General features: G+C 45.2%; 9 protein-coding genes across 9 annotated transcripts; 7 read left to right on the top strand and 2 right to left on the bottom strand.

Annotated features, from left to right (window-relative positions):
* Positions 1-171: 171 nt before the first annotated feature.
* F9C07_2252339 (uncharacterized protein) lies at positions 172-1,952 on the top strand (the record flags this gene model as incomplete). The annotated part of the gene is made up of 2 exons (XM_071510084.1): positions 172-244; positions 353-1,952. The coding sequence occupies 2 exons, from the start codon at positions 172-174 to the stop codon at positions 1,492-1,494; spliced, it is 1,215 nt and encodes a 404-aa protein (XP_071363707.1). The 3' UTR covers positions 1,495-1,952.
* Positions 1,953-1,965: 13 nt separating this feature from the next.
* F9C07_3139 (uncharacterized protein) lies at positions 1,966-2,442 on the bottom strand (the record flags this gene model as incomplete). The annotated part of the gene is made up of 1 exon (XM_041284649.1): positions 1,966-2,442. The coding sequence occupies one exon, from the start codon at positions 2,440-2,442 to the stop codon at positions 1,966-1,968; it is 477 nt and encodes a 158-aa protein (XP_041142551.1).
* A 687-nt stretch (positions 2,443-3,129) lies between these two features.
* F9C07_2277276 (oxidase) lies at positions 3,130-5,377 on the bottom strand (the record flags this gene model as incomplete). The annotated part of the gene is made up of 7 exons (XM_041289512.2): positions 4,584-5,377; positions 4,407-4,519; positions 4,318-4,348; positions 4,115-4,264; positions 3,743-4,063; positions 3,513-3,687; positions 3,130-3,460 (listed from the first exon to the last, which is right to left on the bottom strand). Exons 1-7 carry the CDS (start codon positions 4,789-4,791, stop codon positions 3,130-3,132), a joined length of 1,329 nt encoding a protein of 442 aa, XP_041142550.2. The 5' UTR covers positions 4,792-5,377.
* Positions 5,378-7,875: 2,498 nt separating this feature from the next.
* On the top strand, positions 7,876-10,918 carry F9C07_2277275 (uncharacterized protein). Its single transcript, XM_041289525.2, has 8 exons — positions 7,876-8,836; positions 8,885-9,020; positions 9,070-9,254; positions 9,312-9,348; positions 9,404-9,471; positions 9,526-9,908; positions 9,959-10,026; positions 10,088-10,918. The coding sequence occupies exons 1-8, from the start codon at positions 8,738-8,740 to the stop codon at positions 10,363-10,365; spliced, it is 1,254 nt and encodes a 417-aa protein (XP_041142549.2). The 5' UTR covers positions 7,876-8,737; the 3' UTR covers positions 10,366-10,918.
* A 1,376-nt stretch (positions 10,919-12,294) lies between these two features.
* On the top strand, positions 12,295-14,464 carry F9C07_2054772 (glucose dehydrogenase; the record flags this gene model as incomplete). The annotated part of the gene is made up of 3 exons (XM_071508575.1): positions 12,295-12,350; positions 12,477-12,863; positions 12,928-14,464. 3 exons carry the CDS (start codon positions 12,295-12,297, stop codon positions 14,462-14,464), a joined length of 1,980 nt encoding a protein of 659 aa, XP_071363706.1.
* A 604-nt stretch (positions 14,465-15,068) lies between these two features.
* F9C07_1212901 (uncharacterized protein) lies at positions 15,069-16,313 on the top strand. Its single transcript, XM_041284654.2, has one exon. It carries the CDS (start codon positions 15,174-15,176, stop codon positions 15,819-15,821), a length of 648 nt encoding a protein of 215 aa, XP_041142547.1. The 5' UTR covers positions 15,069-15,173; the 3' UTR covers positions 15,822-16,313.
* A 207-nt stretch (positions 16,314-16,520) lies between these two features.
* On the top strand, positions 16,521-17,588 carry F9C07_3144 (eukaryotic phosphomannomutase; the record flags this gene model as incomplete). Its single annotated transcript, XM_071511063.1, has 5 exons — positions 16,521-16,625; positions 16,706-16,768; positions 16,819-17,135; positions 17,195-17,269; positions 17,339-17,588. 5 exons carry the CDS (start codon positions 16,521-16,523, stop codon positions 17,586-17,588), a joined length of 810 nt encoding a protein of 269 aa, XP_071363705.1.
* A 948-nt stretch (positions 17,589-18,536) lies between these two features.
* F9C07_3145 (uncharacterized protein) lies at positions 18,537-20,280 on the top strand. The gene is made up of 3 exons (XM_071511064.1): positions 18,537-19,134; positions 19,243-19,576; positions 19,643-20,280. The coding sequence occupies exons 1-3, from the start codon at positions 18,594-18,596 to the stop codon at positions 19,698-19,700; spliced, it is 933 nt and encodes a 310-aa protein (XP_071363704.1). The 5' UTR covers positions 18,537-18,593; the 3' UTR covers positions 19,701-20,280.
* A 436-nt stretch (positions 20,281-20,716) lies between these two features.
* F9C07_1211965 (peptide-N4-(N-acetyl-beta-D-glucosaminyl) asparaginase amidase N) lies at positions 20,717-23,172 on the top strand. Its single transcript, XM_071507774.1, has 2 exons — positions 20,717-21,278; positions 21,334-23,172. Exons 1-2 carry the CDS (start codon positions 21,098-21,100, stop codon positions 22,863-22,865), a joined length of 1,713 nt encoding a protein of 570 aa, XP_071363703.1. The 5' UTR covers positions 20,717-21,097; the 3' UTR covers positions 22,866-23,172.
* The last annotated feature ends 70 nt before the right edge of the window (positions 23,173-23,242 follow it).

Here is a 23,242-nt window from a genome sequence, read left to right as displayed (position 1 = left end):
TGATAGGGTAACATAGTCGAATAGGAATTGTTCGCCAGGAAATAATAATCCTCCACAACTCATAGTGGGTGTGTGTGTGTGTGTTGGCCTCATTGAGTAATTCTCCCGCGCTACTCTCCTTCCAATTGACTTCGGGTCCAGCGGCTTGACCGCTCCCCTCATCGCCAAAAGATGAAGTCCACAGCACTCCGCTTGGTCGTGTTTGCTGTCCTGTGTGTTCTTGCGACGGCCTGGACTAAGGACGGTCAGCTACCCTACTTACTTCCCCTTGTATGACCAATATCTTCCTAACCGCATTTCATCTCCAGACTATGAAATCTTCTCCCTCCGTGATGAAGTTGCCGCGACGGAGGGTACAAATGTGACATTTTACGGTGCGCTACCTTTTGTTCCCCCTTTCCCGTACTGTACCATGCTCTGACAATTATACCAACAGATTTCCTCGGTATCCAACCTAATGCCAACCAGGACGACATCAACAAAGCATATCGCAAGAAATCTCGCCTCCTACACCCGGACAAAGTCAAGCGATCCTTCATCGCCAATGCTTCCAAGGATAAATCCCGAGCCAAAAACAAGAAGCCAGGCATCCACGTCAATCAGGGCCCGAGTAAGCGAGAAATTGACGCCGCCGTGAAGAAGGCTCATGACCGTGCTTCCCGTTTGAATACCGTTGCAAATATCCTTCGTGGGCCGGGCCGAGAGCGTTACGACTACTTCTTGAAAAATGGCTTCCCCAAGTGGAAGGGTACCGGTTATTACTATTCGCGCTTTCGCCCGGGGCTAGGATCCGTCTTGACTGGCCTGTTTTTGGCTTTTGGTGGTGGTGCTCATTATGCTGCTTTGTTTCTTGGTTGGAAACGCCAGCGCGAGTTCGTTGACCGGTATATCCGTCAGGCGAGGAGGGCTGCCTGGGGAGATGAGCTAGGGGTTCGTGGTATTCCAGGCGTGGATTCAGCCAATGTTACCGCACCTGCCCCAGCTCCGACACCCGAAGCGGAAACGAGTGCAGTGCCTATCAATCGCCGCCAGAAACGCATGATGGAGAAGGAGAATCGCAAGGAAAGCAAAAAAGGAAACCGGGCAAGTTCCCGAAACTCTGGTACTGCGACCCCGACAGGCGAGTCCACGGAGCCGTCCGGAGAGAGGAAAAGGGTGATCGCGGAGAATGGGAAGGTCCTGATCGTTGATTCCGTTGGCAAAGTGTTCTTGGAGGAAGAAACGGAAGATGGTGAGAAGCAAGAATTCCTACTTGATATCGATGAAATACAGCGCCCCACGGTGCGCGACACTATGTTGTTCCGCGTGCCCATCTGGTTTTATCATAAAACTGTTGGCAGATTGCTCGGAGCTTCCAGCGCCGCAGGTGGCGAGATCGTCGATGAGGAGCCGTCCGAGGTACCGGAACAGACTATTGAGCAAGCCAACGATTCTGCCGTGGCACCTAAAAGTCGAGTATCGAGAAGACGAGGAAAGCGCTCTCAGAAGTCTTGACGAGACTGATATAGAAAGCATCCCGTTTCCTGTTTGACTACTCATGATCTTCTAATTTGGATCCTCGATGCTTGTCTTCCAGGAGAGTCGTCATCCCAAACATGTATAAATAAATGTGCAATACTTGAGGTATAGAAATGCATACCATTGAGCCCTTCGCAGTCAATTGCACCACGTCGGGAGTAGATATTGTACGGTTCAAACAAACCAATTTAGATGTACCTATACACGCCCAAAAAGAAGAAGAATTCGGTAGAATTGCAGCTAACCCTCCAATATCACATATAATAAGTCACGAAAAACGAAAGCGATTAACAAGTTACCGAAAACCAAGTTTATATCATGTCATCATTGTCATCATGATCGTAGATGTCTTTACCTTCCCGCACACCCATCATACAATGGTCATTTCCCAGCCAAGCGCTCCGCTAGACCGCACAGCCTAGATTGAGATATAGAGCGTTTCACTCCTTACATGATCATTTTAGCAATGCTCATGAACGAGTTCAAGTGCTCCATGATGCCCTTCTTGCCACCATCTCGGGATTGTCCACCTTGACCGCCAAAGATGTTCTTGGGCAGACGAATGCCAATCATGGCGAACAGTTTCTGCAAAACACCGCTTGTAAGAAGCGGTATGAGAACTAGGAGCAGCACCTTGATTGGGTGCTCACGGGCATATTTGTAGATGTCACGTAGCAGCCTTTTGATGATATGGACTACCTTTTGGACGAAGCCAGACCGAGGTCGTGCTCGTCGCGACGAGGACGAGTAGGCCGATGGACTGGATCGGCCGGCGCGGCTGCGGCTGCCTCCGCCGTTGAAACTAAAGATTGAAGGAGCAGAGTGCCGGGAATGATGGGTGGAATACGTTGACCGGCGAGAAGGAGAGCGTTTACGTCCCGAGTGAGAAGAGGAAACGGAAGATTGTGTATCAAACCAGCCCATTTTCTTTCGGTAGACCTTTCGGCTCGCTTACTGTGTATGCAAGAAACTGGGGGAATTTGAGCTCGTGCGAGATGCTTCCCTTGTCCTGAGGGCAAGATGGGTGGAAATGGCTGTGTGTGCGTGTCCTCGTATGCAGCTCAATTGTGGCGATGAGGCAGTAGCTAGTTGCGGAGTGGGTTGCTGCAGAGGCGCACAATTCCAGAATCTAGGCTCTTTGCTGCAGTGGCTTTGTCTCCACCGCTGGAGTCCAGAATTGCTTAGGCTATGTGGATGAATTAGCGGAGAAAATCCAGGAACTTGTTCCACTGAAGTGATACGGAGACGAGAACAAGACTCCCAAAAGATGTTGGGACCGGACTCAATGGAACCAAAGTCTTGAGAGCGGGAAAGTCGGGAGATTGGTAAGGGGAGGCAAGAGAAAGAAATTAGATTGGAATGAAGTGGAATTGATGTGGACAGTGGACACACTGACTCTCAGCAAAAGACATACACTTATGCAACAAAGTGGGTGGCTGGAGGCTTCGGGCGCTTCTCATTGGTGGTGATGCCCAGGAACCTCATCCCGTGCGCGGGTTCACGAACTTAACCGTAAAGGAACAAACAAAAAAGAGATTCAACGATAGTGCGGAGTAAGATGATATGAGCTCTCTTTGAGTACTACTACAGGCACCATCATTATTAGCACAGTCAAAACGCGCCACCGCTTTTCGCAGCCCCAGGAAAGTCATTCTGGATAGCTTCCCAGAATGGCTTTCCACCAATCTGCATGTCTTTGAATGCGGGACACGAGAAATTCAACAGCGATGTGGATATCGCAACACTGATCATATCCAGCGGTATAGACAAGGTCTTGTACAGCCCCGCCAGCGCGTTCGGGCTGAGGAATTTCAGGGCTTCAAACGCAAAGCAGAGGAGGTTATTCTCCTTTAAGAGGGTGGTTAGGTTGAAGACGCCACCTGTCGCATCAGAGAGATCGATTCCTGTGAAACTGTTGATGGTTCCAGTGTTTCCTCCGATACTATTATCATTAATACTTGTCGATAACCTTGTCGACAGAAGCAGATACTCACCTTCCAAGCTCGGGATACTTCAGGAGCCAGTCAAGGGTGTCAAGGTTAAGTTTCACCAGACCATAGTCTACTGGAGACTTGTACCAGTTCTCAGGGATTCTCTCCCATCCTTGCCGATAGGTAAAGTTTCCTTCTTCGCCGTAGATGGCGAAGAAATTACGAACTATTTCCTTGGCTATTCAACGGTTAGTTCAAGCCTTCGAGGGTTGACCGTCGGCCTTAGATCTTACTCAAAACGCCCTCTGGATTCTCCTGTGAATAATTTCGAAAAAGTCTTGCCGGGAATAGATAACCGGCATTGCGCGCAATCAATCCAGTCACTGGCCCGTAGTAGAATTCTGGATTGCTCTGCTTGGTTTGGTCCATACGAATCTTCGCTCGTTTTGCCATCAGGTCCATGCTGAATGTGCCGTCCGTAGACATGTTATACCATTCCATAAACTTGCTCATGTTGAGAGCGTGGTTGTTGCCGGTTGTATAGAGGTCATCGCGCGTATTGGAGGAATCGGATTCAATGAAATTGTGGGAGCCAATAAGGCCTCGTGGCTCGCCTGCGACAGTTTAGAGATAGATATCAGTAGTATTCTCGGTGACGAACGAACCAAGGAGACCCCCAAGATTTCCTAGAAGATTGTTCACGCCTGTATCCCTTCCCCCGATGGAAAAGCTGGGGTCTAAAGACAGTGGATTTCCTGTCCAAACTGTACCCATCGCGCCGAGGATCGTCGCAAGATCGACTCCCATCCCGTATACTATAGTCGTCAGTCTGGTAAATTTGGTGCCTGGGAAATGAAAATAAACCTACCTTCATTGGTGGCAGCAACTACATTGGTGAACTATGAATTGTCAGGCATGGACTCCTGTGGGTCGTTAAAGACGCAGGCCTTCACTTACAGACACGACACCGTTGTGAGGGATATATGCATGGTTCGCCAAGGCGTTCAGACCAGGACAAGGTCCACGCTGGTCACCTTTCTCAAAGTCTGGAGGCTGGAAGGCATGGTCCCCTGTGACTTTATTTCAATAATCCTTCAGCCACAGTCATACATAGTGCGTATGGGAAAGACGTACTATCAATTGGAGAGTTCATAGAATCCATCAGCAAACGCTTATGCACACCCGCCCTGAATTGATGATGCATATCTGAATAAGGGCATCTCTTGTCAATATGCTCCACAGTCCTCATCATCTCGAGCAAATTTTCTTCTGTAGGGTGGCCTGTGGTCAGGGATCCCAGCCCTAGAGTAATTATGGGCAGAATTGTTCTAGACGTCCTCATGATTCGAGGAAATAACAACGACAGAAAATTCGAAACGAGGAACTAAGTGGACAGGCTCGAATGACAAATGGTTGGTTCGAGGGCAAGAAAAGGAATGTACTGCATTTAGCGGTCATAAGTTAATGCCGAACGTATAAGAAAGATGTGAACAGGGCAGCAACACACATTCTCAATGGTATATAGATTGGTAGAGCATAGACCTTTATATTATGTACGTACATACTATTTCGCTTACTGGAAGTCAAAGGACGACTTTTGGTTACTAATTTCCTTCCCCTGAGTCTTCGTCAGTACTGAGCCCGGAGTGGCTTCCCAAGAGAAAGTATCAATATACTAATAGTATAATTGCCCCTGACCTGTCCCAACGATTCCCCCTTCTACCAACCATCAACTCCTAGTTACTCCAAAGTACGCTAGGTTTACTGGTAGCGGGTCGCGGCACTCGGGTGAGACTGTCTGTGCCATCGTGGAATTCTAGTTTTACCCTAAGAAATACAGAACTGAGCGGGGCATAGAATATTAGGAAGCTTAACAGCTTTTCGAATTTACTGGTAGTTTAACGTAAACCGGATAACCCTATTCCATACTAATAGCTTTAGTAGATATGCTAAATGTTTTGAATCTTAAGCTATGATTTATAAAAGATAATTCTCCCACACTAGAAGCTAAGCTTAGAAGATGTATATGAATAGGATGGAGGTAGACATGAAACACCACCTTTATATGGTAGAAGGACAAGAATCACGACAGTGTCACAGTATCATAACTCTCAGATAGTTCAAGACTGAAGATTACATACAATAACTGAAGGAGCTCTAGGGGTCTATTTCGTGGTGAACCGGCTGAGATAACCCGTCCCATCCAAGGGCTAGAGTAATACTTCTCCAATTTAGCTAGGCAGAGTGTATCTTTATGTCTCTTGTGTTGGCAGGGTTGAATGCCGATCCTAATTGTCTTACAGTTCTAGAGCAAAAGTATCCGTGTATAGCGCCTTTCCCCCCTGAATTATTAAAATGATCTAGTTTTTTAAAACAGCTATTATTCTTCTATTTTATTAGAAATTTACTAGTAAATTTAAATCTATATAGAAAAATAATGAATATCTTTAAAAATTGATTTTTTCGCTGACTAGTATTTAGTATACTAGCTCTTTGCCTGAATAACTATCTTAATACGCCTAGGTATAGACTCTACTAACCTATTAAAAAAATTCTTAGATATCTTATTCCACGCACGCTCTATTAAAGCGCTAAAATGTGTTTTTAAAGCTTCTTCAGTGTCTTTAAATTTCTCTATCTTTGTAACGAAGGATCTACTATACAGAGTAGATAGTCTGTCAACTAGGTAAGGAAACGGGAGGCAAAAGGTAAAGCTCTATCATTAACACGATAGTAGAACAAAATACAAAAAGACTGATTCTTGTCCCATTTTCCTATGTTTTCAGCAGCGCTTAAATAGCTTAAGAATCCTTCTTATTTAGGAAGTTCTTTCCCTTAGAATCCCAACCGAATAGTCGGTGAATCCTTTCATTAGAAAAAGGACCAAAAAGTCAAGGCGTTAATCTCCCTGAGTCTGGTTCAGAACTGCGAAGGGAGCTGGGGTGTATGTAGGTTGAGCAGGGGTTAGAAGCCCCGGGGGTTCTGTATGTCCTACGGGCCGATTCTGCATCGGCTCCGTGACAATCTTAGGATCGAGCTGATATATTATTTCTTTTAGCTTTGACCAGGCATATTTAATTGGATTAAGATTAGGTAAGTAAGGCGGCCAATCGATAGTAGAAATCTCTATGTTTTGGAACCAATGTTTAATCTTGTTGGCTGTATATATAGGAGTGTTGTTATGTATGAATTCTAGACCAGGTTCCTATATAGAATAGAGATTATCTTCTAGAATCTTGAGATAGCTCTCTGTAGAGTAGTCACGTTGTTGAGTATTAGGATCACGCGCTATTATATTAATTTTTGAGCGAGAATGATCTTAAAATGCTTTCTAAATTATGATAGATAGACCTTTCGACTTGTTGTATGGAATAATATACTTCTTTTTCTATTTCTTCTCTAATTGGTTGAGTCTAAAGTACTATTTTTGATGCTTTTTCTTTTCTAATTTAACCGAGTATTTGTTTGACTAGATAATCTTGCGCCATTGTTTGATACTCTAGTCTCGGTGGGCCAACGCCTATTCTAAACGCTTTTTAGTATGCTTTTTTTTTAATTTAGGTCTTTTTTGAGCGCGCCAGTGGCTATATCCCGAAGTCTTAAATAGTCTAAGAAAGGTAGAGTTGGAGGTAGTTGTTCTATTTTGGAAGTGTATCTGATTGTAGGTAATAAAGGGATTGGAGTGTATAATAGCTAGAATTCTGTACTTGTTATGTTTATTAAGTACAGGAGGCCTGTCTGATTGATATATTGTTTTTCTATTGTTTCGAAGCGATTTCTTTTTGATGGTATACTGAATGGTTGACGCGGAAATTTGAAGTGATTCTTTAATTTTGGCTTGAGAAATCTTTGTATGAGCTAAACCACATATAAAACCCCTAGTATAGGGACTTAATTTGGATTTCTTTATTCTATTCGGGTCTATTACCCCTAGAGGTGTTCTAGGAGCCATTTGTTGAAGAAATAAGAAATAGGTAGAAAAAACGGCATGGTCGCGGATGACGCGTTTTACACGGAAACTAAAGATGGGGACTGTAGATTTAGGGTTCGTCGCGCGTTTCCCAAGTGCCACTGCCGCGCTACAGCCAACGGGTCGGGAACGTCTACCCACATTTGACGAGGCTTTATTCCTTCGTGGCTCCTGGAAATTACAGCACTCCAAAGATATATATTTGTGATTGCGCAGCGGAGCGAAGCGGAGCTAGCAATATACGGACGGGTTTTCAGCTTCTCGACTCTGATTGGTCCATGCTTTGCTCACGTATCTGGCTTTTCATTGGTTCTCAATTCATCCGGGACATTATTGGTCGCTTGCCCGCTTACTAATTTAGATAGTAATTGAAGGTCATGTGATTAGATCGCTGCGCACGTCTTTGGCAGGTCTTTGGCCTGGCACTAACTAGTAATAATTTCTTACAGTGTGCAATCTATCTACATCTAGAGTATACACTACACAAACTTTCAGGCCCAGAGAACGGTCGAGCACCTAGTGGGGTTGCAATCACTGTTTACTAATAGTCTAGAGTGCTAAGCTATTGTTTTTACTCAACTTGAACTTCTTCTCTATAGTGTAGGCAAATGATAATAACTACGACAGCAGTCAGTTATCACTGAAATAGATAAATCTCGAGGTTGTTCCCAAGTATCGCGGCCGTTGGGGGATTAACCTGGAACTATTATAGTCATGAGCAATGAGTAGTAGAGACTGACTCCAAGGCTGCCCACATTCAGTGTGGACTCGCGTGAGCCTGATCGATTTAGTTTTTATTTCTATTTTTCCCCCTTATCCCCTCCCCTCCAAGTGGGCAAATATTCGGAAGCAAAAGATGAGGCACTGAACCAAAGTACTAGCAACCCCTTATCCTTGTTTGTGAGAATTTAACCTAAGAAAAAGATAGACAATGGACACTAGAGAAAAAGTAAATCCTGCCGCTGCTTCTATTCATCAATCACAATCAGGAGCAGCCGTTACATCATCGATGTGATAACGATGTCTAATGGGCAGATTAAGCCCACCAACAACATGGAAAGGTGAGGCTTTCTTTACTTTTATTTTTTATGCTGATCATCACTTTTTACATCATCCACTTTATACATTCAACTAAACCGTCCGGGAGTCATTTTATCCATATCCTGATAAACGACCAAGCGCCCTTGATTATGCTTGTTTGTCTTTTCTCTTCAATGTTTACATCTAGTCATTCCTTTGTTTTAAAGATTTTACGATCTGCTTCTTTCTTCTTCGTTGTTGCTTTTTTTTCAACTACACAGTAGTAGTGCCGCCCAGGATGAAGTTGGTTCTTGTAATGATACTGCTAGCAGTAGCATTTCCTGGGCTTATTTTGGCAAATCTACAGGAACTAGCAGCTGCAATGCCACGATGTGGTGTAAGTATACAGTTTCACATTGGTATGAAGAAAAACTGACTTGTCCAGCTCAATTGCATGATCTCATCCATTGCAGTGTCTAATTGTGCAGCTACAGACCAGGCCTGTATATGCACGGATGCTACTCTCACCACCAGTATAGAGATATGTGTTGCAGCAAATTGCACAGTTCGGGATTCTTTGAGTACGTTGATATTCTTGGCCCTTAACATCTCCCGTTTAACTGTATGTAGCGAGCAAAAATGTGTCGATGACAGCCTGCGGTCAACCAGTGCGAGACCATACAAAGGTAGTGTCCATCGCGGGCGTCGTGGGAGGAGTTATAGCCTTTGTAGCATTTCTTCTTCGAATAATGGCAAGAATGAAGTGCTGTGGTGGTGAATTTGGGTTGGACGACTGGACAATGGCGGTGACCATGGTATGACCTCTCCCGATATTCAGAAAAGGCGCGAGGTATCTAACTGGGACACTCCAGCTGCTTGTCATTGCCCTCTCATCGCTATCTGTCGTTTGTATGTGCACCATGTTTACTCAGGAGGGAGCAATTATACTGACCATGGCACATAGTGGCTGATACGGGCCTTGGTAAAGATATCTGGACGCTTCCCTTTGATAACATTACCCGTATTCTCAAGGTCAGTAAGATGAATGTCTCTGCAGCATATGGTGTACTGAACTAGGAGTATCAGATATATTTCTTTGACGAGTGCTTATACCTTAGTATTCTACCATTGACGAAGATTTCGATTCTTTTCTTTTACCTGAGGGTTTTTCCAAAGCGCTCATTCCGGAATGCTGTGTACACTGTGATCGGCCTAAATGTTTGTTACATGATTGCATTTGTGTTGATTTCGGTATTTCAATGCCGGCCGCTCGATGGAGCCTGGCTCCACTGGGATAAAGAGGATCAGTATCAGTGCAACGACATCAACGCACAAGGCTGGGCGGCAGCCGTCTTCAATATGGTTTTGGACTTAGTCGTCATGATAATGCCTCTCCGTGAGCTCTATCACCTGCAGCTTTCCCTGCGGAAGAAGCTCCTTGTGATGTGTATGTTCAGCCTTGGTATCTTGTAAGTGTTTGGAATGGAGTTACTATGAATAAGTTACTCATACAAAACAGTGTCACACTGGTCAGCATACTACGGCTAAAATCACTCATTCATTTTGCAGATACCGATAACTTGACCTGTGAGTCCACACTGCCCTGTTGAAGGAATGCTGGTGCATAGTTAATTATTCGATAATACAGGGGATTATGTCCAAGTGGGATACTGGAGCACCATCGAGGTCCACGTGGGAGTTATTTGTGCCTGTCTACCGGCTATTCGCTCATTGCTGACCCGCATCTGCCCCAGCATTTTCGGCGACACGAGGGTTCAGACCAGCACGAGCCGGTCGGGGGGCGCCAGCTCTCGACTCGAAGGCGTGGTGCAAAGTAAGCCCAAAGTGAAAGGAGATGATTCGGACTTCCTTCCTCTTGTAGACATGGACAACTCCAGCCACTTTGACCTGCAAACCCACTGGTGATCTTAAAAACCTTACATTTTCTTACCGGATGTATGGCCGTTCATTCAATTACCCTCTGGCATGCTTCAAAGATTCTTATCTCTTTGTTCTTGATTTCTTTTTCATTGGATATTTTGCTTTCTGTTCTTTTCCCCCAGGATAATCTGCTTTTTCTTCTCTTTGTACCTTTATATACCCTTCATTCACATTACTTCTCCTTATGACAAGGTTAATACTTATGTATCATAGAACAACGGAGGAAGGTAGACTAGCCCTCGGGTTCAGACTTCCATAACCTTATTTAGAATCTGTCAAAAGAGAACGGAAATATTTACTACTAGTCGTGTCCGACAATCTTAAGGTTGCTAGTAGGCACAAGTATCTCCACAAGGTAGATCATTATCTGTTTTAGGGCGTAGTCAACTTTAACCCTAACTGTCACCCGCCATTCCCCGAAGTGAGTAAAGATTAGACTGTTACTTAATGTCTTAGCTGCTAAGATTCAAGCAAATAGGGGAAGATTGCTTGCTCTACAAAGAAGGAAAGAAAGAAAGAGAGAGAGAGAGAGAGAGAAAAAAAAAAAGATATTAACAGTAAGATGATTACATCAAACCAATAAATTAGGTTGTCGAATGACTCGTAGAAGCACAAAACCCACAAAATGCGATATATGAGGAGATTCCACTTCCCTACACACGGTATGGAAAATGACTACTACGTATGAATCTAGGCCTAATTTCTCAACGGTTGAACGGAGGTCACCCGAGCTTCTGAGTCCAGTTTATACTCTACTAGTGCAATGCCTAATTTGGCTGCTGAAGTTGATACCCAACAGTTGGGGCCCCCGGGCCGAGACTTTCTGACCCACTGCTAGTGTACGTTAATTATAATTTAACATGCTCGGGGTTAATGATAGTATCCAGCGAGGTTCCTCGTGAGATAGCACAAATGATCGTCACCAGCTACACTCTATGGTAGAACACCGGCTTATTTTCTACTACTCTAGTATGGCCTGCGCCAGAGGAGTAAGCACTCAACTGTCTCGGCCGAGCAGACAACTTCGTGGTTTTTACGGAGTACTTCCATGGACTTTTGGGTGGATATTGCCCCTTTTCCTTTTCCTTGTTCTTTACATCCCTTGTCTTAAAGCAGATTGGAGAGGTGCTGAATGCCGATCGTGGACAGCATAGCCTGGCCCAGACGTGGGACTTCAACATACGGCCCATGTGGGGAATGCATTTCCACCTATAGCCAAATATCCATATGCTGGTGGTTTATATACCAGCTCAACATTATACCCTTACAGGTGTTTCTAGTCTTCCTTTTCGTAATCACTTCGCGAGATATGAAGAGAGTATACTGATGACCGGCTATTGTCAACAGTGAAGGCTGCAGAGGGCAGTGAGAATCAAGATATAACAATCTGCATTAGATATATCGTTGGATTGTATATGTTCACATTTGTTAACTATGATGTTTGCAAATCTCAGTCCTACATACCAATTCGAGTCAAAAAGTAAAATTACAATATGAGCCCAATAAGACAATTATTAATTAGAGAAAAGGGGGGAAATTAAATAAAAATGCAAGAAAGAGACAGCGCTCCGTTGGTATCCAGGCCCTCCTTTCATAGAATGGGCAACAGTCTTAGTGGCTTAGATCATTTGGTTTGGGCTATTCTGTTGGGACTTAGTAAATGTCATTAAAATACTAAGGATACTCTGCACAATAACTGACCTATGCAAGTAGAATACCACATGTCGATCATTTACAATGCTGCATTATCATATGATAATAACGCATTCCAAGCATATCTTCAGGAGTACTTCTCCTGGGAGGATCTGCTACTCTTGATAGCTGGGTATAAGAATGAAAGACTACACGGCTTTAGAAAGCCCTTTCTTTTGAGTCCATATACTATTAGCTAGAGTACCCTCTGTCTCTTTGACTATGATCTTTCTCAGGAGCTTTGTTTTATCTTTGGCCCTCTCTCCCCTTCTAGCCTCGTAAGTCGTTCTGTTTACTTGTCCTGCGTTGGGGGATCTTTGACCGGGTACTAAAGCTATATAAAATAGTGGCCACAAAGCCAATCATCAATGGCTTCACGACACTCAAACGCGGTCCGTGAATAGCTCCTATATAGCATCCGACAACCCTACAGAATATGACTATGTAGTTGTCGGTTCGGGCCCAGGAGGCGGCCCATTGGCAGCACGATTAGCCATTGCAGGCTACAGAGTCCTTCTTATCGACGCCGGGGATGATCAAGGCAATGCAACTAAGCAGCAGGTGCCCGCATTGCAGTTGCAGTCGACTGAGTATGAGCCAATGCGTTGGGATTACTTCGTCAACCACTACTCCAACTTGACCCGCCAGGAGGAAGATTCAAAAATAACGTATAGAACTCCATCTGGAGACATTCATGTTGGTCCTAGCCCCCCTGCTAATTCGGAACCACTGGGAATTTTGTATCCTCGAGCCGGCACCTTGGGAGGTTGCTCCGCACACAATGCCATGATGTTAGACTCTTAAGTTCCCCAGCTATTGATATAAAATCTATCATCCTTTCTAACAATTAGATAGCACGATCCTTGCCTATGACAGTGACTGGGATAGCATTGCGTCTGCTACGAGTGATGACTCTTGGTCAGCCGAGAAGATGCGCGAATATCTCAAACGGCTGGAGCGTAATCGCTATTTGCCGAACAGTATTGCTGGACATGGTTTTAATGGCTGGCTCACTACCAGTCTAACACAGCTGAAGCTTGTTCTTGAGGATCAGAAGCTGTTGTCCCTGGTCATTGCGGCAGCTACAGCTGCTGGTCAGAATCTACTAGGCAAGATTGTCGATACCGTGACCGGCCTTAGTGATATTCTGCTCCGAGACCTCAACAACGATGGTGCGACTCGTGATCAGCAAGTCGGTCTGTTCCAGGTGCCTCTCGCTGTAGACATTCCTGAATATAGACGCACAGGTCCCCGTGATTTTTTGATGGACACGGTCAATGCTGTGAATGCCGATGGCTCGCGCAAATACCATCTTGATATCCAGCTGAACACTCTTGTGACCAATGTACGCTTTGAGACATCTGGTACCAAGCCTAGGGCAACGGGGGTGGACTATATCAGGGGTCGAAGTTTGTACAGAGCGGATCCACGGTCAGAAAGTGCATCTGTAGGTACTCCCGGGTATGTCAATGCGGCCCGCGAAGTCGTCTTGTCTGCAGGCACGTTCAATACCCCTCAGCTACTGAAGCTTAGTGGCATTGGACCCAAGGATGAGTTGAACAGATGGAACATCTCGGTGCTTGTTGACCTTCCTGGTGTTGGCACCAACCTCCAAGATCGCTATGAGACTGGCTTAGTTGGGAAGACGCCCACGGATTTTACCCTTACCACCAAGTGCACATTCATGGATAGTCTGCCAGATCCTTGTCTTGAACAGTGGCAAAACAATTCCCTGGACAAAGGAACATATACAACTAACGGCATTGCGATTGCCATCATCCGGAAGTCCTCTACTTCGGATGGAGAGCCGGATCTCCTCATATCCGGAGCCCCTGCCAACTTCCAAGGATATTTCCCCGGCTACTCTTATGAGGCCCTGAAAGACGCTCAGCATTGGACCTGGATTACCTTGAAGTCACACAGTCGCAATAATGCAGGCACGGTGGAGCTCAGATCTACAGATCCTAAAGACACCCCGATCATTAACTTCAACTCGTTCGATACCGGCATCACAGAAAACGATGCCGACGACAAAGACCTACAGGCCGTGTACGAAGCTATGGAATTTTCGAGGAAGATTTTTGATAATTTGGTGCCCCTAGATGGAAGTTTTGAGGAGGTATGGCCAGGGCCCAATGTCACTACTGAAGCAGAGTTGAAGGAGTTCATCAAGAGAGAGGCATGGGGCCATCACGCTTGTTGTACCAACCCTATCGGCCCTGACACTGACAAGAATAGCGTGTTAGATTCTCGCTTTAGGGTTTTGGGTGTCGATGGTCTCCGAGTAGTAGACGCGTCGGTTTTCCCTAAGATACCCGGATACTATATCGCGCTGCCCGTCTACATGGTCAGCGAAAAGGCAGCCGATGTTATCCTCTCCGACGCAGCCTGAGCTTTTAAGCGTGCTTCTTTTCTTTAAAAGTATTTTGCTCATACTTTTCTTCCCTTATTTCTGTCTCCAACTCTGTCCAGGCCAAACCCACGTTGTACGTACCCGGTCGATATCGCATTTATTTCTAAGTTTAAGTGGCCCAGCGATAAGGCTTATTAGTGTGTATATCGTAGAGACAATGATAACTAACCAACATGCTAAAAATATAGTAGAAGCCATAAATAACGCTTTTCAGTTCTGGAAGCCGTGATACTGCCAGGATTGAATACTTGCGCTATCGACTTAACATAGATATACTCTCTGCCTAAGGCATCAACGGGGGCATCGGTAGGCTACGTCATTTTCCTTCCCGTGCCACTTCATTTGCTTTGCGGATTTATGTTGTTAAGTACAAGTTTTAGCTCATGATCCCCGCTCTGCGTAATAATCTTACTTCGAATATATTTGGAGGCCACGATCTAAACTTACACGTCAAATCTGCAATCTATATCCATTCATAGATCGTTATATTAGTAAATATGCCGAGTAAGTCTGCCAACAAGGCTTCGTCTAGAGCGTGTGAGCACTAATACTTCTAGTGTGCAGAACAACCTGATTATTGTAAATATTATTCTCGATTCCACCCGACCAAACGATAGTGTTTGTTTTGACTAGGGTACAGACAAGGTTCTAGGCGTGTCTCCTAACGCAACCCAAAGAGAAATTCGCAATGCATATAAAAGGTGATTATCAGCATCTGCTCATACCTGAACGTTCCTCATTGTGTGTGATTGACCCTTCCAGAGAATCCTTGAAATCACATCCTGACCGTGTACCTGCCGATTCTCCTGAGCGGCCTACCCGAACGCGCAAATTTCAGGAAATCAATGATGCCTATTATACCCTGTCAGACGAGTCACGTCGGAGAGAGTACGACGCAACAAGGCCAGTGGAAGAAGAAACCGAGGATGAAGTACCCCTAGGTGGCACCGGGGGATTTTCATGGTCTTCATTTGGGTTTGGCACGAGCGACCGTGAACAACGTGCCTCTGAACAGTTTGGCTCGGTGTTTGAGGAGATGCTACGCGAAGAGGGCCTCGCTAGTGATGATACTGACGCTGATGGCCGTCGGCGGACCAGGCCTACATCTCGCTTCTGGTCTATTGTTGGTGGAATAAGTGGTGGTGCACTTGGATTCATTGTCGCCAATGCTGCCGGTGCTTTCGCTGGTGCCGTTGCAGGAAATCGGCTCGGCGCTGTTCGTGATGCGAAGGGCAAAAGTGTCTACGAGGTCTTCCTAGATCTTCCACAAGGTGACCGTGCCAGGTTATTAAGCGAATTGGCAGCCAAAGTTTTCCAGTCCACAGTTGGACGATAACTGCATAGTGGCCTCTTGTTTTAATCTATGTTAGTAGGCACTATTATTATTATTTCTCTCTCTCTCTCTCTCTCTCTCCAACAGTGTGTGACTGATGGGGAGGCATTCCAGGCCGGAGGCTCTAGCGTTTAATCAACGTATAACTCAGGGATAGTTATACAATTTTAATTACATCGATGGTCCCTAGAGTTGATACTCAAGAGGTTGTTTGTCTTTTCGGTGTTCGACATCGAATGACCAGATACGGTGCTATACTATCATATATACTCCGTACTTACGGAGTAATCCTTATCGGTGCATATTTTCCCCAGGTTCAAGTTGTTATCGATAAGCATGGACCCACGCCGACCAGGATATCTACATACGTAGTAGTACTTACTCCGCAGTCGCAATAACTAGGACTACATACTAATACTCAGATTAGTACTTGTATCATGGTAGTAGTTGACCGCCTTCATTCGTTGCTGTAATGCCTGGTACAGTGTTTAGATTTCCCTATAAAACAGGTAAATTATTGTTAGTACCTGGTACATCCCTCCTCTCGCCGCATGCGGTCAGGACTCGTTCTTCGTGGATATATAAGGAGCCTGTTTTCTTAATTTCCGCAAACGCCGGATTGACTTTTGTTCCCTCTAGCTATTGCCATCTTTTCTACGTATCTCAACCTTCTGTACCTTCCCACCTCCTCAGCACAGCGTCATGGCAGCGGAAGCCGCAGGTGTGTATCCAGCTCTGGAGGACCGTCCTGTAAAGGACACGATCTGTCTTTTCGATGTCGACGGTACATTGACCCCTGCGAGAAGGGTAGGTTGTAAAGCCGATGATATGTCTCATTATAAGGATTTTGGGTTGAAGCTTTACTAACCGGTCCTTGGACACCGCAGACTATCTCTCCCGAAATGCTCCAGCTCCTCTCTCAATTGCGCCATAAGTGTGCCATTGGAACCGTTAGTCCCCGTTATTCTCGGAAAGCAGCCCGCAGCCTCACAGTGCACAGGTTGGTGGCTCTGATCTTGCCAAGCAGCAAGAGCAACTAGGCACATCCTCGACAAAAGTTTCCTCACTTTTTGATTTTTGCTTTGCCGAAAATGGATTGACTGCAATTCGATTGGGCAGGTTCCTCGCCAGCAACAGCTTTATCGCGTGGATTGGGGAAGAGAAATACCAAAAATTGGCTAATTTCTGCCTTAAGTACATCGCGGATTTGCAGCTGCCAAAGAAGCGTGGTACTTTCGTCGAGTTCCGCAACGGAATGATTAATGTCAGCCCTGTTGGCCGCAATGCAAGTGTGGATGAGAGGATTGAATTCGAAGCGTACGTACCGGAGCTCACTCCTGCTCTGAATTACTATGGTTGGCTTATAAAGGTAACAGCTATGACAAACAGCATAACATTAGAAAGAGCTTCGTAGAAGCCCTCAAGACGGAATTTCCTGACTACAATCTTAGGTAAGTCATAGATGTAATTATTTCGGGCTCATGCCATCCAGCATTCAATGTTAACGATAGTCTTTGTAGTTACTCAATTGGTGGCCAGATCTCGTTCGACGTTTTCCCAGCCGGCTGGGACAAGACCTACTGCCTGCGCCATATTGAAGCCGAAAAAGATATCTCGGGCATTAAATACAAGACTATTCATTTCTTCGGGGACAAGTCTTTCCCCGGAGGTAATGATTACGAGATCTATACCGATTCTAGGACAATTGGGCATGCGGTCAAGGACCCTGACGATACCATGAAGCAGCTGAAAGAAATATTCCAGCTATAACCCTGTGATTAATTAAGGTTATATCTTCCAATTTACTGGCTCAAAACAGGATCAATACTTGTTACGCCGTTACACGCCGACTCCGTTTATGGTGTGAGAATGTCAGGTATGCCTTACAGCGAAGTGCCTAATTGTGGAAATATATATAGTTTAATCTTTCCAAGACCATGATGTGCGTTAAATCGCTTTGAAACACGCACTTTCCTCCTAAATGTCCAGCTCTGATCAATTCAGTAGAATCCTCCTATATCTTTCACTGAATTAAACAAGCATCATGACTAGACGGCTTCCATTCCTGTAGAGATGTCTATGACAGGCTAAATCATTTTTCATGGCCTTGAGTAGCGAGTCTTTATCTTAACTTTCTAAGCCGAAGTTATTAAAAGGCCACGTTGCTTTTATCAAACGATGCCAGTAAATGTGGTTACTTAGCTGAATACGGAGTACGTAGATGATAGTTGAATAACAAGAACACCCGCCTATAAAGGTAGTAGAGAAGGCCTAGAGCCTTTTTAATACCACCTACTACATCTTACTTCCATCGTTCCTACTTTACATATAATTTTTGTGTCCTTAAATCGAGTACTTTTCAGCGAGTCATAATGTAGGTTATGGTTGGTCGTGATATGACGCAATACCGAATTTGATTCCAGTTTTTATTTTTATTTTTTTATTTTTTTTGTTTATTTTTCAGTAATGCCAGTACATACTCCGTACTACGGAGTTGACTAGTCTTCTCCGGAGTCGGGAAAGTCCCAGTTTTCCGACTCGGGGAAGTCGAGACCAATGACGGGACTCAGCGGAGTTGAATTCGCTACTAATGCCTTCCGTCTCGGATCATCGAATGAGAGTACGAGAGCCCCTAAGTTAGTCATCCGGATCGCAGGAACCTCATCGTCATTTGACTTTATGAAGCTGATCAAACACATTCATTTTTGGAAGCCCTTCCGACAAACTGATTGCGCCTGACTCGCATAAAACACTGCTATTCTACCGCGCAAGGAAATGGCACCACAAAAGTCCGTTACCGAAGTGCCACGGTCTATACTCCCTCGCTTGACATGGAACGGCTCCTCTGCTCGGACTACTGTTCCTCCTCCCCAGAGCAACATTTTATCAGCAAGGCAACAACAGAGAACGCTACGCATACATAGCTGGAACTCTGCCGGGCGACAACTACATACTTTGACCTTTTCTCCTCACTCTTCTACATTTGTTTCCGCAACAGTCCGAGAGCCGACCTTATCCTCAATATCTAGACGATTACCAGAATCAACGAGTCGTCCAACCAGTCGACCGGCAGCACCCACAGGTAATCCTATCCGATATAATGGTGTTTACGTCGCTGCATTTAAACCAGCTCGGCGCGCTTTCCATGCCTCCGCCACCCAACAAAGGGACCACCATTTCGATACGTTAAAGTTCGTTCAGCGGTTGAAAGAGGAAGGTTTCAGTGAGGAACAGGCTGTCGCGATGATGCGAGTCCTAAATGATGTTATCCAAGAGTCTATTCAGAATTTAACCCGGACAATGGTCCTCAGAGAAGGTGAGTGGCTCCTCAATCCTTCGGCGGAAGCTTGTCAAATAGCATCAAGGCATTTGCACATTCCGCATAGCACCTCCTAGGTTCTGAAGCTAATGATTTTCGCAACAGACACCGAAAGATCGACGTATACTCAGAAAGTCGATTTCGCCAAACTTCGCTCAGAACTACTCAACGCGGATTCAACCGAAGCGCAACTAACACGTTCGTCACATGAGAAGATTGCTGCAGATCTAGCTAAGCTCAATTCACGACTTCGGGATGAGATTGGGCGCACGCAAGCATCCGTTCGTCTGGACCTAAACCTTGAAAAGGGTCGTATTCGAGAAGAAGCAAATAGCCAAGAAATGCGAATAAAGGAGACGGAAACGCGAATAGAGCAGGAGGTGGCGGGTTTGCGAGAACGCGTAGAAGCCGTGAAGTTCTCTACGCTACAGTGGCTGATGTATGTCACCTTGAATCCTTGGAACTTGCCCTGTGTTGTACTAATACATGTTTTTTTTTTTTTCAGGGGTGTATGCACCGGTACCGCCGCTTTGATTCTTGGTGCCTGGCGTCTTTTCATGTGAGTTGAAGGCTTGTTTGAGATTAGGATGGAGAAGAAGGGGGGAAACGAATTTATTGATGTTCTTTTCTGGCTGGGTGAGGACTCAGGAGCTCCACATAATGTAAATTAGAACTACCTTGCCCTCTGCTGCTAGCCTATACGCAGGACTATAGGACCAGAGAAGGCATGTCCTTCGCTCCATTCCCTTTGTTTCGATGAGCGACAGCCCGGGCTCATTGTATTGTTAATTTGACATGGAGCCCCTCGTTCTATAGCAGCGAAGAACTAGGGATGGATCCTTCCATCAAGAATATGTTACTCAGCAGTGGGAGTAGCGTGGTCGAGCACAAAACGGGGAAACGGAAGAGCCATCTGATCCACGCAACGGCTAGTTCAACGGTGCGTCTTGATATTTATATAATCGGCGAAAGCGTCGAAGAGTGCGACTACGTACAGCTTTGGGAGCTGACTCAGCTAAGCATACTAGATACGCTCCAGATCTTTATGACAGATGTATCGAGAGTGTCGTTTGCTTTAGATTTTCATGGAGATGCTGCTATAAACAGTTCGTGGTTCAATCTAGTAATGAGACCAACATCAGCTTTATTATCCTCTAGAAAGGATGTATTTGAACAAGCAAGTTGGTTTGACGTGTAAGTCGTGTCACAATTACGGACATCGTCAAATCTTCCGGTATCTCCCCTGCAGCAGACCACAGAAGATATGCAAAAGGTCAAATTGCACGGACCGCGGTACTATTGGACTAGATTGGGGTGGCTTATCGGACTCCGATGATCGTCCGGCACATCTCTTCAATGGGTCAGATTTTCCAATCAGCCATATGTACGGAATATGGATTGTGTCCATAGCAGGGGAACCATACTTGTAGACCGACGACTTGCTTGACAACTAGCAGAAAAGTTCCTCCAGCTATAGGGGACACGGAACAAGCATTGAGATTCGTGCAGACCCGCCATTTCAGCCCTCAGCCGAGGACTCTTCGACATAATACCCGTTGTTGAGATTATATCTGGCTGCAGCTAATGGGCACTACGGCTTGATTCTACGCTAATGTATTTATGCAAAATGGAGCCGTACTACGAGTATCTAACTGGTCGCTTTTTATATTGTGACATGCCCCCTCATTCCATGATCGATATCCTGTTATCTCACTAACCCTGGCTACAAGCGGTTTTAATCTTGAATACAGTACTCTGATAGCTTATAATGCTCGACGACGCCATTATATGTGCCTAACTTGGCAGTTAACAGCAAGATAACCTCTAAGGGGGCTCCTCAATTGCAAGTCTGAATTTTCAGTTGAAAAGATTCATTGTGTCTTCTTGAAACTACGCTGAACGCAAAAGATTGTTATCCAGACCTGCTTCAACACGATTTAGAGGCAGTTACGTCGGAACTATGTTGCTTCGCACAGTCTTATGGCTTTGCTTTCTTTTAGTTGCTCCTTCCGAGGGCACATTAGAAGTATTTCAAATTTATCAGCCTGTCCAATACGGTGGAGTTGACGGCACACATTGTAACCAAAATGTGCTGCTGATGGAGCATGTGTTTGCCTCGAGCTATGGACACCCCTTTATAGGTATATAGAGCATCAAGCGCAGTCAGTTTTACAATATATTGATTTTTTTTAATAGGATACTACAGCCCCCCTGAATGTGAATTCGACACGGTTAAGATTAACCTTACGGTTACCTCCCAAGGTCGCCAATTTGATCGGTTAGCAATTCTTTTTCTTGGTGATACAGAGGTATTCCGAACCTCGACAGCGGAACCTACGGCCGACGGAATTGTCTGGGCCTATATAAAAGATATGTCGCAGTATAACGCACTATGGCAGATACAGCAAAAACTAATTTTCGACCTTGGAAATATCATAAATGATATATATACCGGCCCTTTCAGTGTGACCCTGACTGCATACTTCTCCTGCGAGGGTCATGCCAGAACCGCAGATGTAATTCTCCCAATATCCGCTAGGAAGTCAGCCTCCAACTTGTCGAGTGTCTTTACTGTTCCTGGAGATAATACAAAGACACTGTACCAGATACCTCCTAATACTTCGCGTGCAGTTGTGTCCATTTCCGCATGTGGTCAGTCTACTGAGGAGTTCTGGTGGTCCAATGTCTTCTCGTACGATACGGAAGCTTTCAATACCACAATGGGCGAGCTTTATGGTTACTCCCCATTTCGCGAAGTCCAACTCTATGTCGATGATATCCTTGCTGGTATTATATGGCCATTCCCTGTAATTTTCACCGGAGGGGTTGCACCAGGTTTCTGGCGCCCGATTGTTGGGATAGACGCCTTTGATCTGCGACAACCTGAAATCGATATCTCGCCCTTCCTCCCCATTCTCAAAGACGGACAGCCTCATTCTTTTGAGATTAAGATTGTCGGCTTGAGTGTTGCACAAAACGGGACCGTTACGCTCTCCGACAGCGTCGGTTCATACTGGGCTGTGACGGGAAATATCTTCCTGTATCTGAGTGATTCTGCCTTGGATAGTACAAGCCTCGGAACGGAGAAGCCCTACGTTGATGCACCTACTCCGCAATTCAAAGCCACGCGGAGCCTTGTCCAGAATCAGACTGGAGGGAATGACTCTCTGGCGTACTCCGTTGTTGGTGAAAGGACCCTTTCTATAAAATCATCCGCATTTCAATGGAGTCAAAACCTCACGTATTCCAATTTTGGTCTGTTTAGCCAGCAAGGCATGAGCCAATCGACCAATCAACACACATCTGGAAGGTCTACTATCATAGCCTTTGGAGCTAACCAAACATCAAATGAGGTCCAATTCGAATATCCCTTGTCTGTGAATCAGACGTATCGCCCTACCGATGCGGGGCAATCTATCCACGCTTGGATGAGTAGGGGTCTCGACATCAAAACAACAGGGGCAACCGGTATTTCTACTTATACTCTCACTTCGGGACCATCACGCTTGCACACTCAACAATGGGGCGAAGCATTCTATCAACCCACGGATAACAGCTCAATATCTTTTGGTGATACAACTGATGTATTTGAGAGCAACAGTATCCTCGGTCACTACAAAAGGTCAGTTCGAGCAGTGAACGGGAGCGTTGTATCCGATACAGATGATAGAGATGACCAGCCATCAAAGTCAAATGACTATAGCGACCATAGCTCTTTCTTGAAGTAATAGATTTATGCTGCATTCCGGAACATCTGTTTATGTTACACTCGTCTCTAGGTCAAGTTGAAAGCTTCAAGTGCTAGGTACTTTAGTTGCCAACCACTGTAGTTTTCTCGAGTCATTTCATTAGAGTACCTAGGAGATCGAATCCGTCAATCCGGTCTAAAAATTGGTTTCCTTGTATGATCTCGCTAGAATACTTGTCGCGATCATGCATGGGAAAATTGAAGGTAGATGACTGGGCTGACTAAGAACATTCTCGTATCACAATGTCTGTTTGATCCATGCAGTCAGGTGTAGCAATCGAATAAGCTTTAAGTTCCATCTTACAGAGACGGCCTTGTTATCCCCATTCGCCACTCTGGAATATGTTTACTACAATA

Source organism: Aspergillus flavus, chromosome 2 (genome assembly GCF_009017415.1).
Source record: "Aspergillus flavus chromosome 2, complete sequence".
Classification (NCBI taxonomy): Eukaryota; Fungi; Ascomycota; class Eurotiomycetes; order Eurotiales; family Aspergillaceae; genus Aspergillus; species Aspergillus flavus.
This window is presented reverse-complemented; position numbering and strand designations above follow the sequence as displayed.